At 32.6% G+C, this 12,673-nt stretch overlaps 1 protein-coding gene across 1 annotated transcript; it reads right to left on the bottom strand.

The window, feature by feature from the left end:
* Nucleotides 1-8,113: 8,113 nt before the first annotated feature.
* LOC105861330 (olfactory receptor 5J3) lies at nucleotides 8,114-9,052 on the bottom strand. The gene has a single exon (XM_012746723.3). The coding sequence runs from the start codon at nucleotides 9,050-9,052 to the stop codon at nucleotides 8,114-8,116; it is 939 nt and encodes a 312-aa protein (XP_012602177.3).
* Between the last annotated feature and the right edge of the window lie 3,621 nt (nucleotides 9,053-12,673).

Consider the following 12,673-nt stretch of genomic DNA (forward strand, 5'->3'; position numbering starts at 1 on the left):
CAAATGAGGAAACAAATATGTTTGCACTTTCAGTTCCAGCAAGGGAAAGACTAGATTTAACTTCCCTCCCCTCAAAAAATATCTTAGGCTTGCATGGTAGCTCACACCTATAATCTCAGCACTTTGGGAGGCTGAGGCATGAGGATCACAGGAGGCTAGGAGTTTGAGACCAGCCTGGGCAACATAGCAAGACCTTGCCACTACAAATAATTTTTAAAAATTAGCCTTGTGTGGCAGCACATGCCTGTAGTTCCAGGCTGAGGTGGGAGGATTGTTTGAGCCCAGGAGTTCTAGAAGACAGTGAGCTGATTGCACCACTGCACTCTAGCACCCCAGCCTGGGTGACAGAGTGAGATGCTGTCTCTAAATATATGTATATATACACACAAACACACACACACATATACACACAAATCTATGTACACATATACATGTGCCCAACACACACATATACACATATAACATATACGTATATATATTTTTAAATAATTTGAACATTTGAAAACTGAATATAAAAATATACTAAAACATTCATAGATTGACTCATCAAGATAATTAAAATTTTTAATGAGCACAAAGGAAGAAAAAGCAGAAAACTAGAAGTAAAAATGAACAGTGACACTATGACAGGCTTTGGAGTATTTTCAAAATGTTATAATTTTATATGTGAGATTCTATTTGTTCAAAAGCAATGCTAAGCCCATGGACCCATGAACAACATGAAATCCCATTAAAGCCCAAATACAAATCCAATACTTTTGAAACACCTGAATTTTCATTGTAAACATTAAGTAAACCTGGTTATCAGCAAAACATATGAATAAACGTGTCCATCATGATCTGGCATTTTGAAAGGAAAAAAATTCTCATGTGAGAATCAGTAACCCTGCCTGGTTGATAATCAGATTTTGCTGCCTGTGCAACGGAGGCAACTTCGAGCTAGGAAATGAACATGAAATGTCTGAGTTGTTAGCACTGAGAGTGCTAACGAGACGCAGATTGAAATCTAGGCACACATTTCTTCTCCAGACAGTCTTCCAGGATCATCACAGAGTGGTTCCTGTTGACTGTACACTCACCATCTAATTGTGACACACATGAGAAAGCACATCTCCAAAACTGAGAGTCCAGAACGCAATAATTATATTTAAAATGTTCAGAAAGAAATAGAGGTTGTCAAAATTCCAGGATAAGAAACAAAAGGAATAGCAACTTTTCCAAGAAGAACAGGGTGACAGGCTGATGAATCGGCAACATTCTAAGTAATGAATGAATGAATACCTGTGAGAAAATTTAACCAGGGGGAATCTATAGATTTCAAAATATTGCATAGTTGAATGAAGAGGGGAGAACATTGAAAGCCAATAAAACAAACAGAAAAAAGCAGGCATAAAACATTTTGAGCTGAAATAATCAGGTGTGATTCTTAATCCATGGCAGTAAAAGCAGGATCAGTATTGGAATGGATGATATATCTCACGGAACTAAATTGGGGATGCTAGTATAAACACAGCTTAGTGCACCTGGTACTCAACAGAAGCAAACTTACGTATTCTCTAAAACAGATTATCTCCAATTAAGCTGGTTATCAGGAAAAGCCAGCATTCCCAGAATTTTTACAAAAAATATACTCATATATATAAGTATATATGAAAGCAATACTTGTGTCTGAAGAAAAAAGAAATATAGATTTAAGTTAATGATAATTTTAGATATGTGAATCATCACATATATATTATAAAATAAATCTGAATAAATATAAAAATTAAAATTTAATTACAAAAATTTGAAAGATAAGAAATGGAAAATACCTATTCAGTAATATTAAATAAAGTAAAGTAGAATACATATGTTAATATAAGGCGGAGAGATTCTAAGAAAAATTGAGAAGGGATAAAGTCAGTCAAGATATAATAATTGCAGTTTTAAATAATTTAGCAAATATTACAATTGTAAATTGTTAAAATTTTATGTAAATATATTAGTGGATATGTAATTTTTCCTCCTTTCTCATGGATGCATTAAAAATATTGATTCCAGCCACACACTCAGCTCAGGGGCCAGGAGGTACACACAGATGCTTCTGGTCTGAGAGCCTCCATCTGGCATTTGGGCTATGACACCACCCTGCAGGAAGGAATTGTATTTTCTACATTAGCAGTGGAAAACCACAAATTTTAAAATAAAAAAAAATACAATTTACAACAATATCAGTATGAAATGCCTAATGATAAATCTGAGAAAAATTGAATGTCCCATAAACTGAAAATCACAAAATATAGCAAAATAAATTAAAGAAATTTTAAATGAAAAAATATTAATTCTACCAGATTTCCCTGTAAATATACTATTGATGTTTTATCAGCAGAAAGATAACCATTAATTTTTCTCAAAATATGTTTTGTCTTTCATCAATAATCTTGGCATTTATGGGCTGATGTTGTCTAAGTAGCTGGAATATGAAAATTTGTTCTTACCATACTTACTATACTACATTACTAACCAAGTGTTAAAACTAAGAAACCCTAAACCTAAACCCAGGGAAACTGACTAGGTTGATAGATAAAAAATGCCAGGCACGGGGAAAGTTAGAAATAATATCACCCCTTGCTGTTAATAGCATCATTTTGAATATGAAACCTAAAAAGAAAGAAAGAAATTAAAAGAGAGGAAGATAAAAAAAATACTTCACCATACTTCCACGATCTTCTCTGTGGATGCTATTATATTTATAGGCAAGGCACTCACCATTGATTGGTTACCTGGAAGCCTACAAAGATAGCCTGGGTCACAGCCAGTAAACCTTGGATCTTAAGGATATATAGGTAATGAATGACACACTTCACAGAGAAGTATCAGCAGAAGTCCAATGACCCTAGGCCAGCATCATTCTCTGAATACATCGGGATGGAACACTCCTAATTCTATATATAACTGGGTGAAAGAGATTGCTTGGGCTGATACCGATCTCCAACTAGTGGCAAACTTCTACGAGTTGACCATTCTGAAAGGGGTGACGACTAACTTTGTTGTAATGGATAAAGGAAAGATTTCAACAAATTTACCTGGAGGAAATAAAATTGACCTACCCTCTTCTTGACTAAGAAACGGAATACTTCTGAAGCATAGGCATGATACGGTTGCATGTAACTCTAGAATGTTGGTTGATATCAGACAGACATATCCAATTTAAGGTCATTGACATAGGTTGCAAATTTTGACAGCTTATGTAACTTTACTTTTGAAGGGGGTTGAAAAATATTCAAGAGGCAGTAACTGATCTACTAGTTTGGGATACAATGGAAGAGGCTGAATGTGGCAAAAAAGATTCATATCACTCAAAAGGAAAGTGAAACTAAGGAGAAAAAATAAAAGGGAGAATGGAATTTGAGAAGAATGTTAAAAATGCAATTAAAAAGAATAATTTGAGGGATTGCTACTAGAGATTTAGAAGAGCATTTTTGATATTTAGGGGGTAAAAATAATTGGCCCCAACTCCAAACATGACCCATATTTCTCGTAATGACCTCCAAATTAACTCTGTATGTAGATATTGACTAAATGGCCTGGATGTGCTCTCCCATCCTTTAGGAGAATCCACAGCTTTATGCAGTGTTTTGTTGGAATGTTCCATGGTTACTATAAAAATATTTGAAATTATTAGAAAACGGTGCTGATTTTAAAGTGAACCCCATAGGCAACAGTGCATTCTAAAATGCCCAATGATGACACTGGTAGGATATGGAGATGTTATAGCAAAGGATACTAATGTCGTGCTTAAACTGCAAATTGGAAAATTTGCATTTTCCATTTGCATCTGGAGAAAATAGACTGTGGTTGTATTACTATTACCTCAGTGTGTAAGTGGGATTGCCATCAGAGTCTGCCTCTACCATTCCAAAAAAGAATTTTGACCAAGCACACTAATTATATTTTTAATTGGACATTCAAAATGAGAACCTTTGAAATTATCCAGGCCCTACCCTGTAGCAAGGATTAAGCTATTTAGAAATCTTAGTTGTAAACAAGAGATCACTGCTTTGATTAAGTGATTGTTGAAACAGTATTGCTGACCTCAAGTAAGTAATGCCAAGAGAGAATGGTTTATCTGAGCCCTCCCTAAATTCCTGACACACAGAAGCTGTGAGCAAAGTTAAGTGTATGCTTTTCAACCCAAATAAACATTGGGTTAGTTTGTTGCATAGCATCCTTAATCAGAACAACTAAACTGATTGATGAAAATATTGATTGATTTCATTTTATTATAATTAAGAACTATTTTTAATTAAAATAAAGCATTAAAAAACACAGAAGAATTTTTATTCAAATAATAAAATCAATAAATGATAGCATCAAAATATACAAAGAGTGATAGTCCACTAAAAGTAATAGTAAACACTTCCTGAAGAAGATAGCAATTAATATAAAGCTATAACTGCTACATTTTCTTAGATATGCCTGGTACACAATAATAAATAACTAGATATATGAGAAGACAGGATATAACTGAAAATCCAAAGATTAAAAAATGCCCTAAAAATTATGTTGTGAAACATTTATGCATGGACTTTAAAATATAAATAATTTGTTAAAATGTAGAAATAAGACAGAGAATTTTAGGAGAGAATTGGAAGCTATAAAGAATTTTAAATCAGTATTCCATATCCATTTCGGTAAATGTAAGTTGCTGTGAAGCAATGGTCCTACAAAAAGCTACATAATTTTTAAAAATCCTATAGTAAATCAAGGGCGAGGTGTAAAACAATTATTTTTACATGAACTAAATTCCAAATGAACATACTAATTTCAAAACAATAGAGAACATTCAATTGTTTTTCCCATCGAGTGTTTCCTTATTCTGGAAAAGGCCCTTGGATTAAGCTTGCCCATATAGGGAATCCCCAACGGGGAGAAAAAATCTGCAAAGCTTTAGTGACCAATGCCTGTATGACAAATTTGAAGTTCGAAAAGGCTTAAATGTGTGGTACTCTACATAGTGTTAGAGAGAGACGTGTGCTTCAGCCACATCAGTATATTACAAAGGGAAACCTTCCAGTAAGATGCACAGCACTGATTAGGAAAATTAGATGAAAATATAAGGGATCAAGAATAGCTAAATCTTTCTGAGAAAACAAAAAAGAACAAAGGCAATGTACTGGCTTCTCTACATTCCAAGGTATATGAAGTAGAGTACTTGATCTCACGAAATATTGACACAGGAGTCAAAAATAAATCAATGGGATAGCAGAGATGGCATTGAATCTAAACCTTTGCTTTCTGAGAATTCTTGATTTATGAGGAATTGATGAAAAACAGGGGCTGGGCGTGGTGTCTCACGCCTGTAATCCTAGCACTCTGGGAGGCTGAGGTGGGCGGATGGCTCAAGGTCAGGAGTTCGAAACCCTCATGAGCAAGAGCGAGACCCTGTCTCTACCAAAGATAGAAAGAAATTAATTGTCCAACTAAAAATATATAGAAAAAATTAGCCAGGCATGGTAGCACATGTCTGTAGTCCCAGCTACTCGGGAGGCTGAGGCAGGAGGATCACCTGAGCCCAGGAGTTTGAGGTTGCTCTGAGCTAGGCTGCCACCAAGGCACTCTAAGCCAGACAACAGAGTGAGAATACATCTAAAAAAAAAAAAAAAAAAAAAAAAAAAGCAGCTGATCTTTTTACAATAATAAATAGCACTTATATATTTGAGTGTTTGTATAGACAAGTAGGGGGGAGTACATGATCTTTGTAGGTGATAATATATCTTATATTAGACTCAAGTTAGAAATAACAAAAAGAAAAAAAAGAAAGAATTTAAATATGCTGAAATGACAAAATGTTTTTATCAAGGGATAAATAAATGGTTAAAAGACAAAACAAATCATTATGTAGAAGAATATGTTTCCAATATATACAACCAATAAAAATCCCACATCAAGAATTTATAACACTTACAACAATGGACTTTTCTATCAAGAATATATTTTAAATTCTATAAATAAATGAAAGGAACAGCACATAGATACCATATTGATAATAATAATTTACCTATACGTATGGTTCCTTTGAGTGTCACTATGATTCCCATTGTTAATTTTCCCTTTAGATTGTGATTCATTTGCGATTCATTTAATGAAACTTCAACAAGTCTCAGAATAAGGCAAATTATACTTGCCAAGTAGAATTCTTACACATTTTCCTGAAGTCTCATCTTCTAAACTTATATTTTCAATGCTTTCCATTTCTAAGGAAAAGATAAAGTATGTACTTATTAACTGTGATGTGAGTTTGTTAAATATAATTATTTGCAAATGTATTTATGTGTGTATAAAAGTGCTCAATCATGTTCAATCATTGTTTAAATATAGCCAAACTTACAAGTGTTGTTTTCTCACTAAATCATTATCTATGTAGAAAACAGTGTCATAACCAGAAATATAATCAAGGTTACCTAAAGAGAGCTGGAACAAGTTGACTTCTTTCATTGATCATAAGTTTTTAGTTAATTAATCTGTATGTGAATATATGTAGAAATACATATGTATAAAAAGAATGTGATAGAAATAAAAGAATTTTAGTTACATTGAACAGATTATTGCTATAAGCTATTATTAACATTACAATGATAATGGTTGTTATTCTATTGGGAAGTACATTTTATGCAATTAACTTATATCACACATAAATGAACATAGTATTTACTTTAAATGTGCTTACTTCCACACCCCAAGTATTGTAAAACATATATGCAATAGTAACTATTTTTACAATAGTTTATTTTACCTGTTTCTTTCACAGGAAATATATAAATTACTTTTGCTTTTTAAAGTGGCGCCATTCTTGCTAACACATTGATTATGTTTGCTTTGCCAAGTATAAACTAGCAAATGTAAAGTTGTTTAGCTATTTGAAAAAACTTCACGTTAATTTTAAACACCCGAGATTTTCTATGATATCAGTAGTTAGTAAAGGCTCCAAAATACAGAAAACAGTATATAATTCATTTGAATTTGCAAATTTATTGTAATGTTATTCATGGGACTTTTTGGTAACGAATTAGCATTCCAAAAGTGATGTGAAATTGTGATGTTATACAACCACGTAATCCATTATTACAGACCTGAACCCAAAGGCAGACATAAACATTCATCTTATGAATTGAAGACTGCTATTTTTTTTAATTTTGAAAGAATGCAAAGGATATTCTTGAAAGGATAAATGGACAGCAAGGATGCTCAATTTTACCTACTCCAAAATGCAGTCATTGCATACATGTATCTATCTTTTTAAGTGGATATTTTGGAGAAAGTACATTAACACAAACCTAGAATTGTAATAGGGTTATATATAACTCCTCTTTTGTTGTTAGGTCATGGGTGTATAACAAGAGTGCTCATATGATAGTAATATTCTTCAGGGATTAGTGGGTTAGGGAGTAAACTCACAACTAAACAATGCAGTGAGCATTGTAGAGGGGAAGAGCATGCGTCTAACCCTCGCTAGGAAGAGGCAAAGATGTAACATGTAACCGAAATGCTTGTACCCTCATAATACCCTGAAATAATAATAATAATAATAAAAGCAATTATCAGGTATACAATTATCTCAGTCTTCTGAGTAACTAAATTTTCAAAATTCTTAGAAAAAGACTTAATTCTTTAAATGTCTAAAAGTACATACAAACTCATATATATGCGGTTATACAAATACTAAAAAGATCCGTGCCAGCTGGGTGTGGTGGTGCACACCTGTAGTCCCAGCTACTCAGGAGGCTGATGCAGAAGGATCCCTTGCACCTAGGAGTTCAAGACCAGCCTGGGCAACTTAGTGAGACCCTGTCTCAAAAAATAAAAGGTACATGCCATTCTTAGATTGATTGGTTGAATTAAATATTAATGTCCCAATATCACAGGAGGGCTGAATTTTAAGTCACCATTTCTAAAATGAAGTTATACATGAAGTCACTTCAACTTTCTAATCAATTTTCTCATGTGAACAGTAAATATTTAGAATATAATGATTTATGAAAACATCTAAACTCTAGAATGCATTGAATTTATATGAATGTTAGTAAGGGAAGGCTGCCTGGAAGAGTGTTATAGGAGTAATGGTGACTTTAAATTAACATGAGAAATGTTTTTTTTCTATGACTCTTTTCACAGCATCTTTTACCTCATTGTTTCTCAGACTGTAAATCAGTGGGTTTAACATGGGAATAACTAGTGTGTAGAACACAGAAACCACCTTCTCCTGCTCCACAGAGTATTGAGAGCTGGGCTGAATATAATTAAAACTTAAGGTACCATAGAAGATGATCACAGCAGTCAGGTGAGAGGCACAGGTGGAGAAGGCTTTCCTTCTGCCTGATGCTGAGCGGATTCTCAGAATAGCAACAGCAATGAACATGTACGAAATGATCACAATCAAGAAGGTGGCCATGGCAATGACTCCAGAGAAAGTTAAAAGCAACAACTCATTCATGGAGGTATCAGAACAGGACAGCTTTAGCAGAGGGGGGACATCACAGAAGAAGTGGCTCACAACATTGGGCCCACAGAAGGACAGTCTCCCTAAGCTTATTGTGTGTGTCAATGAGTTAATCATTCCACCTATGCAAGACCCAGTGACCAGCCCTATGCACTTTCTCTTAGACATAGCTGTAGAGTAAAGCAAAGGGTTAGCGATGGCCACGTAACGGTCATATGCCATCACCGACAGCAAGAAGCCTTCTGTGGTAATGAACACCCCGAAAAACAAATGCTGTACTATGCAGGCAGAGAAGGATATGGTTTCTCTCACAACTAAGAAGCTGGTGAGCATTTTCGGTGCAATAACTGATGAATAGCAGGCATCCACAAATGAAAGGCAACTGAGGAAAAAGTACATAGGCGTGTGGAGCTTTGGGGTGATTTGGATTAAGAAGATCATGCCAAGATTCCCCACCAAGGTAGTGGCATATATAACCAGGAATAACACAAAAAGCAAAACTTTCAGTTCAGCGCGATCTGTCAATCCCAAAAGAATAAACTCAGTGACAACCGTAAAATTATCTTCAGCCATTGGCAAATTCCTTTTCTTGAAGTCTGAGGTAAGAAACATAAGAGAATTAGAATGCATACATAATAATCTGGTATACATTACTATCAAATAGAAGCTTTAATAGACATGTGTTCTTTGATAAGTAAACATTATTTTTCTGTCCATACATCTCTGAACTTAAAATTTTAGGAGCTTCACTATATTGTCTCTTAATTTCTTTTCCATGTTAGTTATGATTCAACTGCTTGAGGAAATATATGGAAAACATTTTGGTGGTCAAAAATTTCAGTCTTTCTCTAAAATGTCTACTTCTGTAGAAAGAAGATACTCACCTGAGGGACACTGACAGCGATTGAAAGAAGGTTGCAAAATTGACATTAAGTTTTCTCTGAATCTTTATATTATAAAAGGATCGAATAACAAAAAGTTCTAAAGTCAGCTGTACTATTAACTATATAGTTAATGCACGGATGAATTATGATATAACCAGGAAATTGACAAAGATTATGAGGCAGGGGCCTGGGCTTCAAGGATAATCGTGTGATACTCTTTAAAGGGCATAAATCTCAGGCCTTTTCTGAAGTCTCCTCACAAGCATCATGGAAAGAGACAGAGGAATCACTCAGCTCTGAGACTCAGAGCACAAATATCTATGTCTTGCCTAAATGACAAAACTTGCAAAAACTTCTAAGTTTTAGAAATTTTCATAGGTTCTACGATGCTTTGAATAAATAAATTGTATATTTATTTTTGGTGCTTATTTTTGTTATATAAATGCTTGCATAGACTATATATAGGATATATTTTATTATTTTCAATAAAGATGCATATGTATATATAACGTTTCCATACACATATGAAAGATAAGTTTTAAATGTGGATAACTACAATCACCTTATGGTCTTAAATACATTTTTATGTCATTCATTTAGTTATAAATATATATGTTATATGTTATATATAAATATATATGTTATAAATATATATGTTAGTTATAAATATATATATTCATTTGGTTATGAATATATATGACCATTATCATTTTCTAATTTCAATGTTTATTACAAAGTTAGGTTTCTTACACTTTTAGTTCAAATGTATTATATTTTTATAAAAACCAATATGCTCATAATACAATAGAGCTCTCTCTTTTTTAACAATCCACCATGTTCTATATATAGCTAAGAAAACAAATGTATATTCTTAAAAATAGAGATAAAAATAATAAAATATGGATCATTTATGTCAGTTCTAGTCATTCATTTTATTTGATATATTTAACATATATTAAATATATATTTTATTATTAAATATATATATTATATATTTCCATTAATATATTTCCATTGCTGCAAGGGATAAATGGTTGGCATTAACCTGACCGAGGATGAAGCTGTATTGCTGTCACTTACTGAGTGTGCTAATTTGGGAAATGCATTTATTTTCTCTCAGTTTTGGCATAATTACATCTATATCACAGGATTGCAAAATAGTAGGAAATACTGTATGCAAAATGCTAAGGGTTGCTCTAGGTGCAAAATTGCTTTATGGACTCATATTATAGGTAGATAATAAAATAGATTTATAGCTAAGTAGGTAGATAACCGATACATTGATGAACAATTTCTACATGAGATTTTTGGGGGAACTGTAGATAAATATGCAAAAAGTCTACTAGTCAACCAATTATATTTCTTTGATTTTATTTGAAATTATAATTAAATGAAAATGCAAATGGATAGTTTATAATTTTTATCATTAGTTATTAGTCTGAAACTTTTTATGATTTCTCATATACTGCTTTGAAATTACCAAATTATTTTCTAAATTGCAGGACTGCTTTTAAAAAAAATTTCAACAAATAATGTTAAAATTGACAATCAAAACCATATATTATTCAACCACATCTTAAATGTCTAGTACAGAAGCTATTCACACTTCATATGAATATTTAAACAGAAAATGAAATTAACTAAAATGAACATTTCAATTTTTTAACTATTTCCAATTCAAGTACTTAATAGGTATATGTGACTAGTGGCCACTGTCTTGAACAGCACAAATTATAGAATCTTTCCATCACAGTAGAAACATATATTAGTTAGAGCTTTCTTCTAACCCTCTGCCTCATCTTTGTGGAGTATCAATTAACATTTTCTCAAGGAAGGATTATCTATTACAAATAGTTTTAATTCTTAGTATAGTTAAGAAAATGATGTTTCCAATTAAAATTTAAAAATTCACTCATACACTAGTTTAGGAGATGTCCATCTCTTGAAAATATAAGGTGATTTTGTAAACAGAATTGAATGATAGATTGTGGAGTTGGATTAATTGATCTCCAATAGTGATGACATGCAAATAATTATATCATATTTAGAACTTAAATTTTTTAGCTAATCTAGTAAACATGAGAAAATTGAAATGAAGAGGAACACATTTTTACAGAATAAATTTAACTTACTAAGAGAAAGTATTTTAAAATTTCTGGTTAAGAAACATCATACCCTTTTCCATGGTTTCTCATTCTTTACTCAAAAACAATTTCAGTTAATGATTATATGATATGCAGAATTAGTAAATATTTTCATAGAATATAGCTGAAGATAACTCCAGGTAAAATACTTGAAGGTAAATGCTAGCCATTAATATACAACAAATAAATAAAACTTTAACATACTTATTTTTTTCCTCTTAGAGGATAAATTTGGGGGAGAATGGAGATGTGTATATATACACGGTGTATATGTACACACACACACACACACACACACACACATATTACATCAACCAGTAATGAGCCCTATCATAGCTTAGGCATTACAGAATAGCAAATGAAACCATAGGATGCACACTTTTTCTTAAGGGACTTTGAAATTTCCCATGACTCATATAGCTCCCTAAAGTGCTTAGTCAACTAAGATGCTATAAACAGTTTTAAAAAGTGTCAAGCAAAGTATGAGGATTCTTGAATTTAGTAAAATATAATGAAAGCAATAGTTGAAAATAATTGGATCAATAGGATTATGAATTACCTAAATCACAAATGATTAGATGTTAATACATTAGTTACAAACTATGTTCTTATACAGATATGTAAGATAAAGAACCTGACAAATGCTACTATAAGTAAAGGAGACTTTAAAAACAACATACACACATCCACATGCAAACATACAGACTGAGAACTTAAGCAAGTTTCTTTTGTTTGGATTGTCTGTCTCCATCTTCACTTTAACATGCAGAATGAGTTTAGAGGAATCCTGATGGGAATTTGGCTTACATTCAATGTTTACATCCATCAAACTAATATTACTGATGAATGATCTACACTAGGAATTATGCTGTACACTAGACATAAAGGAACTTTCAAAAATGACAGGGTATTCACCGTTAGATACATTGCAGAATTAGCATACTCCCCCCAAAACATGTAATGGAATATTTAGATATATGGTCTAAAAATAAGAAACATACATTAAACTTTGTAGCATAAATCACATGGAAAAAGTAATAATCATAATAATCATAATGAGGAAAATAAGGCATTCAAAAATTTTGTTTTTTGATATGGAAAATTGGACTTATGCATTTCTGTGGGCTGTTGCTGACCCCCATAACTGAAATACCTATTTTAAAACA

The sequence above is a fragment of the Microcebus murinus genome, chromosome 4 (genome assembly GCF_040939455.1).
Source record: "Microcebus murinus isolate Inina chromosome 4, M.murinus_Inina_mat1.0, whole genome shotgun sequence".
Taxonomy (NCBI): Eukaryota; Metazoa; Chordata; class Mammalia; order Primates; family Cheirogaleidae; genus Microcebus; species Microcebus murinus.